We start from the raw sequence: 8,278 nt of genomic DNA on the forward strand, positions 1-8,278 counted from the left end.
CTTTTTGGAGGGGCATAAATAGGCATTCTAAGCCTTTGCCCATAATGTAATTAAGGACACAGAGCAGGATTTGTTTAACGTAAGGTAAACTACAGCAAATATGGCACTTCTATTTTACTTCACTTATGTTCTTTTCTCTATCTTGCATTGCGAAAGAAATACAAGCAAAAAAAGGGAATCAACTGTTTGAAGATAAATTTCTCTAGGTTTGTGCTCTATGACCTGCAAAGATAACAGTTTTATTTCATTGTTTAATGCCGTAATTAAATACGTTTTGTTGCACATACAGATCTTTTTTATGTGCTTTTGTTTATCAAGTTTTCGTTTAGTGACGTCAGGGTGAGTGACGTGTATTACCTTACGCCCTCTAGTGACAATACGTAAGGGCAGTTGTAGTAGCGAGATGCACACACACACAGTTACAGTTTGTGTTTTGTATGAGTGCTGTGCGCTGGAAGTTGCTGCTCTGTAGGAAGCAGTCGTATGCAACTATCGTAGAGTGCGGTCAACACAGATCGTGGCGTCTTTCTAACACAGATCGTGAGTTTAAATAGTAAGTGAAGTGAATATAATTACGTGCTCCGGTGTGATTTTTATAGCTACTGGAAGTTAGTACTGCAGGAAGTTGGGACGTGTATAATATTGGACTCCAGCCTGTGCACAGGACTGACTGACAGTGTAAAAATCACGTCGTATCTTCTAGAAGATAGGAAGATCAAGGGGAGCATTACCTGTAAGAGAAGGTTTTTTCTTTTTATCCACGACGACGAACGGAAACCACGTTTGCGGAAATTGAGGTAAGATACTCACGTACTTTATTTAGTTTTTTTTTTTTTTTTTTTTTTTTTTTTTTTTTGTAAAATTTCCAACATACTGGTTATGGGCCCAGTGTGCTTAATGAGGCCCAGTGTGCTTACTGAAATTTTCCGAAACTGCTGGTTTTAAGTGCTTGAATAGTGCGACAAATGGCTTACGCATTATTTTAGGCGTGCTAGTGACATATGCATATTCTAAGTGAAGTGCAACTGTTGTGGTGTGAAGTGCAAATAGATTTATTGCATTTTACGTTTCCTAGTAGTAAAAGTCGAGACGCTTGTATTCAAATACACCTAGTAGGTTAGTTGGTCTGTGTCAGTTTTTTTTTTCCTTTAAATACGAAGATGGATTTGTTAAAGAATATAAAGCCGTTATCGTGTGAGAAAGAGTGGCCCATATGGAAAAGAAAAATTAGGGACTTATTAGAATACCATGAAGGGACACTAGAAGTTATCGATGGCTAATTGCGAAAACCGGAACTGTTAGAAGATTCCGCTTCAGAAGCTCAAAAGAAGAAATATAGAGCAGAGGCTGACGTTTACCGGAAAGCAAATAGTTATGCCAAGTCGATGATAACTAAGGCAGTAACGGACGAAGTCTACCAGAAGATAATGGACAAAGATACGGCTGAAGAAATGTGGTTAGCTTTAAAGAAGCTATTTGAGGCAAGTTCCACAGATCAATTGTTCAAGATTTGTATGGACTTTTTCGCCTTTTCTTGGAGTGAAAGTGAAGATGTTTCCACACACATAGCTAAATTGAACAGTTTGTGGATGGAACTCAACAGTGGGTTGAAGGACAAAGGACATACTGAATTACCGGATCTTTTGTTGATCTGTAAAGTGTTACACATCTTACCCAGTACTTTTGAAACTTTCAAATCAAGTTGGATGTTGCTGACCAAGGAAGTACAACGTACGTTTGACGAATTAACTACACAGTTGTGTATGTTCGAAAGGAACTTTGTACAGCGGTCACCAGTAGGCAAGTACAAGGATGCGCCTTCAGAGCAAGAAGCATTAGTAGTGAATCCGCCGAAACAATTACAGAAGAAGGTGAAGAAAGATGATATTTGTAATTACTGCAGACGTAGAGGGCATTGGGTTCGAACGGGCAAAAAGTGGATTGCAGATGGGAAACCGCCTAAGAATGAGAAGAAGAAGCATCAGAAATCTAGTGAAACCAAGTTGACAATTGTCTATTCTGCGAACGAAGAATGTTCTACAGAAGAGAATGGGTCTTTCGTTTGGTGGATTGACAATGGTGCAACGAAGCATGTAACACACACACCCGATTTCTTCCTCAATTATCAGAAGTTTGAGAACCCGAGTAGTATTTCAGCAGCAGGTAAAGAGAAGCTGCTTGCATTAGGGAAAGGTGACGTCAAAGTGCTTTCAAAAGTGAAAGGCAAGAAAGTTGACTTAATCCTTACGGATGTGTGGTAGGTTCCGAATCTTACGAAAAATCTGTTCTCAGTTTTGGCCGCACAGGATAGGAATAGGAATAGTAAATTTACGTCCTCTACCACAGAGTGTTTGTTAGAAATGGACGGAGTTGCTATCGTTCATGGCAAAAGAAAAGTACAAGGGGCGTTGTTCAAAGCGCAGTTTGAACTAGTACCCTCAAGTAATTGTGAAGAAGTGAATGTTGTGATGTCTGATAAAGCTCTTTTACAATTGTACCATAGCAGATGGGGACATCAGGACAAGCAACATATCAAAGATTTAATGAAGAAAGAGCTGAATATTTCTGTGAAAGATGAAAATGTTCTCTGTGACTCTTGTGTTTACGGAAAAGCGCACAGACTACCGTTTAGTAGTAGAAAACCTTCATCTTCAGTGGAAGAATTATTATCAGCAGATGTCTGTGGTCCCTTTAGTGAATCGTTTCAGAAGTACAAGTACTTAGCTATATTCAGAGACGATTATTCAAAGTACAGGTTTGGTGTTTTTCTACATCAAAAATCAGAAGTGAAAGATGCGTTGAAACAGGTGTTAGCCAGTGCCAAGGCAGAAGGACATACCATTAGAGAGTTTTTTAGCGACAACGGAGGAGAGTTTGACAATGCCGAAATACGGAAGATACTCAAGGAGTATGGCATCCATCAACGGTTCACAGCGCCTTATACACCGGAACAAAATGGGGGCAGTGAGCGTGAGAATAGAACCATTATGGAAATGGCAAGAACATTCCTTTACTCTAACCAAGAAGTGCAATTTCCGCAAGAGATGTGGGCAGAAATGGCCTCAACAGCGATCTACATTCTTAACAGGACCGGAAAATCTTCACAAAAAGGTGTCAGTCCATATGAACTCTGGAAGCAGAAGAGACCAAGGATTAAGCATATGAGACAGATCGGTTGCAAGTGTTATGTGCACATTCCAGTACAAAAAAGAAGAAAGATGGACAGGAAAGCCAAGCAAGGATATCTCATTGGTTACAATGGAGATGAAGCATATCGAGTTTGGATTAAAGAAGAAAGAAGAGTTATTATCTCCAGAGACGTCATTTTCAAAGAAAGTACACTTGAAGAAACTTCTAGAGAAGAAGTACAGCTACGAACAAGGGACGTTCAGAGTAGAGAACCGGAAGAAATATCAAAACCTATAGTCAAGTAAGAATCGGCAAAAATGAAAGAAGATAGACCGCTAGTGTCTCCCAAGCCGAGTACGGAAGAGAAACTTAATGGTCAGGGCATAGTGTTGCGAGACCGAGCGACTCTGAAGAAACCTGCAAAATACGACGATTATGTGATGGCAGTAGAAGAGTTAGTTAATGACTTAGACAGTCCCAGTTCCTATGACGAAGCCATACAAAGCAAAGAAAGTTTTGAATGGAAGAAGGCAATGGACAAGGAAATGGAGTCGTTGCGCGAGAATGAGACATGGGAACTATGAGATTTACCGCAAGGAAAAAAGGCAATTCCGTGTAAATGGGTGTACAAGGTTAAAAATAACCCAGATGGTAGCATTGAGAAATACAAAGCGAGACTAGTGGCGAAAGGTTTTAGTCAGAAGAAAGACATCGACTACAAGCAGACTTTCAGTCCAGTGGCAAAACTTGGTACAATAAGAGCAATGTTGAGTGTAGCAGCGAATGAGGGACTACATCTACTTCAATTCGACGTATCCACAGCTTTTCTCTATGGAAATCTAGAAGAAGAAATATATATAAAGCAGCCAGAAGGGTACCAGGATGGCTCAGAAAAGGTGTGCAAACTTAAGAGAAGTCTGTACGGATTGAAGCAAGCACCCCGTTGTTGGAACAGACGGTTTGGTGATTTCTTGCTTAATCAGGGTTTTAAGAAAAGTGATGCTGATCCATGCCTTTTTATTCGGGAAAGAGATATGGATAAAATTCTCTTCATTCTTTATGTGGATGACGGCCTGGTCGCATTTAGTAACAAAGAAAAAGTTAATGAATTCCTAGCGACGCTGAAAAGTGAATTCAAGATAACTGTTCAAAAAGAGGCTCACTACTTCCTGGGATTGGAAATAGAGAGGCGTGACAATGGCGATATCAAAATACATCAGACAGCATACACCAAAAGACTGCTTCACAAGTTCCATTTTGATACGTGTAGAGCAGTAACAACACCTGTTATTAAAATGAAAACATCTGAAGAAGAAAAGGTAAACAAAGACTATCCTTATCGCAAGGCAGTGGGTTGTTTGATGTATCTCATGCTAGGTACGAGACCAGATATTGCTTACAGTGTGAGTGTGCTTTCAAGAACGCTTGAACATCCTACAGACACTGCTGTCATGGGACTAAAACGTGTATTTAGATACATAAGAGGTACTGTTGGGCTAGGAATTGTTTATCAGCATAACAAGAATACAGGTATTCTTGAATGCTTCAGTGATGCTGACTTTGCTGGTTGTGAGAAAACAGGGAAGTCAACCACGGGAGTTCTTGTGCTGTATTCTGGAGGAAGTATAAGTTGGTTGAGTCAACGTCAAAGTATGGTAACGACCTCAACCACAGAAGCTGAATTAGTAGCAGCTACATAGGTGGCGAAGGAAGTCATCTGGCTAAAACGGCTTTTCTAAGAGCTTACACAGCTGGAGAAGATGCCCGTCATTCAAGTCGATAACAGCGCAGCGGTGAGACTTGCAGAGAACCCGGAATTCCACAAGAGGACCAAACATATTCAGACCAAGCAGTTCTTTATTCGCGAAAAGGTGACTCAAGAAGAATTAGGGGTGAACCAGATCTCAACACAAGAACAGCTGGCAGATTTGCTGACAAAGCCTCTCATGAGAAATAGGTTAGCATTCCTTTGTAACAAGATAGGCCTTGTAAATTAGAACATAGTTAGTTGTATATTAATTGTATATATATATGTAAGTAACTTTAATATTGTTATCCATGTATCATAGTATTGACAAAAACTTGTCAACAAGGGAAAGTGTTGCACATACAGATCTTTTTTATGTGCTTTTGTTTATCAAGTTTTCGTTTAGTGACGTCAGGGTGAGTGACGTGTATTACCTTACGCCCTCTAGTGACAATACGTAAGGGCAGTTGTAGTAGCGAGATGCACACACACACAGTTACAGTTTGTGTTTTGTATGAGTGCTGTGCGCTGGAAGTTGCTGCTCTGTAGGAAGCAGTCGTATGCAACTATCGTAGAGTGCGGTCAACACAGATCGTGTGCCTTTCTAACACAGATCGTGAGTTTAAATAGTAAGTGAAGTGAATATAATTACGTGCTCCGGTGTGATTTTTATAGCTACTGGAAGTTAGTACTGCAGGAAGTTGGGACGTGTATAATATTGGACTCTAGCCTGTGCACAGGACTGACTGACAGTGTAAAAATCACGTCGTATCTTCTAGAAGATAGGAAGATCAAGGGGAGCATTACCTGTAAGAGAAGGTTTTTTCTTTTTATCCACGACGACGAACGGAAACCACGTTCGCGGAAATTGAGGTAAGATACTCACGTACTTTATTTAGTTTTTTTTCCTTATTGTAAAATTTCCAACACGTTTTTCTTAGATTCAGATTTGGTCAGTATCCAAAACGAATTAGTCTCAGAAGCGACAGGAACTGTTATCTGTCCTACGAGCGACCGATTCATTACATTGAGATGATGGAAGATGATATGATTCCATCTCGTAAAGTATGTTTACCTCTGGCGTTATTTGAGCCCAAACAACCATGGTATGTAATATGTACGTGCCAGTGATACTATTCGTCTATATTTTGCCTTTACTGTGAGTGTAAATAAAACTTATTTTAATTTTGAGTTAGATTTGACATAAAACATATCAAATAAGTTGAGACAACAGGGATATTTCCATGAAAAGTATATTCCTATGAAATTATTGAAAATCCATTTGTAATATCCCCTTTCTTCAGAAGCTCTGTTTTCTGTACTTAATTTAATTCAAATCTTATTACTCCCTATTACTCACTATTACTATATTACTCACTAAGCCCAGTAATATATTTTATTTTGAAAAACTTAAACGTGTAACAGTTTCGCCGTGAATAAAATGAAAAAAATGTAAATGACAAAAAACAGCTTCTGAGATCCCTTACATCTGATTAGCTATTCTCAACCAATTCCACCAATTACAATGCAATTCGCTCTAAACAATCCAAAAGGTAAACACTACCTTCTTCCCTATTGTAAACTACTAACACGTAAACTAATTGCTTAATTTGCCTTCCTCTCTTGTTTTGACTTATACATAAAAGCATGTCTTGTAGCAATCTGAAATAGTACCTTATAACAAGACGAACTGTTAAATCCTGCGAAAGATTTGTAACTTGTATAATAATTTCTTCGAATACACCGTGTTCTTAGATTTCTTTGATATCCTCAAGTGGTGAACACCCTCTTTCCATGGACGCCCGATGGGAAGGCAGGGGTTGTCACCCTGGCTCACAAAAATGTATACGTAATATACCAAACTACATATATTAAATATCAGATATACAAGACATGATACAGCAACCATGGAGATGCCCCTACCAAGAAAATTTTATTTGGCACCCCTACCTCTTTCTGATTTCCCATGCCATAAACATATTTAATCTAAACTTATACTCCGTATAATTTTAACATGAAATTTTTAAGTATATCAGAATCACAGACAAAGGTGTAGCTACTCTAAGTATTTAGTTAGTTTTCCCCTTGATAAAGTCAATGTATACACGACTCCAAAAGTGCATTACCACCTGCAATTCTCCTTTTCCTGCAATAGCAGGCAACCCAATAAGCTCGGCGGTTGGGTTGGTGGCGAATTCGAAAGGCGCTGGACCAAACCTCAATTTTGTAATAAATATATCAGTGTGGCAAACTGCAAATAAGAGAATAAAACAAATTGTTAAAAATGACAATTTTATTATCGTGACGGAGTTGGATGACATTAAAAGTTACAAAATGATCTTCAGCAGTTCAAACAAGGTCAATGGCAAGAAACAAATATCAGAGGAAAGCATTTCTCTCCAAACCACCACCAAAAAAAGAAAAAGAAAAATCATAAAAAAGAAAAAGAGACATAACGTTACGTAAGTTTTAATATAAAAGTCCCACTCTAATTTGTGAAAGTTGACACCCGAAAGGCAAGAACAACTGAACCAAAGTCAATGAAATTGTGCACAGATATTGCAGACATAAAACGAAGGAATACGAGTTTCGTATTTTCCTGGAAAAAGGGTTGGGTGAGGCACGAAACCTCCAAACCTTTCATCACGAAATATGAAAACTGCTAGTAACAGTATGTCAGAAGTGTGCAAAAGACATGAAGAATTGCAGCGAAACTTTTTGTATGGAAAATACGCAAAAAATAAAGGAATACGGGCTTTTTTAATTTTCTGCGGAAAAACGGATTTAGGGGCAAAAACTAGCACCCAAAAAATTGAAACTTGTCGTCCGAAAGGCAAGAAGAAGTGAACCGAACGGAATGAAATTAAGCACAGATATTGTATACCAAATCGGGGAATCCGCGTTTCGTATTTTCCTGGAAAAAACGGTTGAGTGGGGCACTGATCCCTCCAAACCTTTGATCACGAAAAATCAAAAGAGCTAGTAACAGTATGTCAGTCACATGTGTGTAAAGGACATGAAATATTGAAACGAAACTTCTTGTATAGATAATACAGAAAAAATAAAGGAATACAGGATTTTCTATGTTCTTCGCAAAGACGGTTTTAGTGAGCAAAACAACTTACCCCAAAATTTTGAAATTTGACGACCGAAAGGTAAGAAGAAGTGAACCTATGAGCAAGAAATTTTGCACAGATATTGAGAAAATAAAATGTGGGAATACTGGTTCCGTATTTCCTTAAAAAAAACTGTTAGGTGGGCACGGACCCCTCCAAACATTTGATCACGAAATATCAAAAGTGCTAGTATTAGTATATCATATTTGTGTAAAGGGCATGAAGAATTGCAACGAAACTTCACGTACGGGCAATACGCAAAAAAATGGAGAAGGGTATTTTCTGC

At 38.7% G+C, this 8,278-nt stretch overlaps 1 protein-coding gene across 1 annotated transcript; it reads left to right on the plus strand.

The window, feature by feature from the left end:
• Positions 1-1,385: 1,385 nt before the first annotated feature.
• On the plus strand, positions 1,386-2,261 carry LOC145670098 (uncharacterized). Its single transcript, XM_081738464.1, has one exon. The coding sequence runs from the start codon at positions 1,386-1,388 to the stop codon at positions 2,259-2,261; it is 876 nt and encodes a 291-aa protein (XP_081594590.1).
• The last annotated feature ends 6,017 nt before the right edge of the window (positions 2,262-8,278 follow it).

The sequence above is a fragment of the Thermobia domestica genome, chromosome 14, assembly GCF_964235325.1.
Source record: "Thermobia domestica chromosome 14, izTheDome1.hap1.1, whole genome shotgun sequence".
NCBI lineage: Eukaryota > Metazoa > Arthropoda > Insecta > Zygentoma > Lepismatidae > Thermobia > Thermobia domestica.

Coding starts and splice junctions, on each gene's coding strand:
- LOC145670098 (XM_081738464.1), top strand. CDS start 1,386: ATGATAACTAAGGCAGTAACGGACGAAGTCTACCAGAAGATAATGGAC.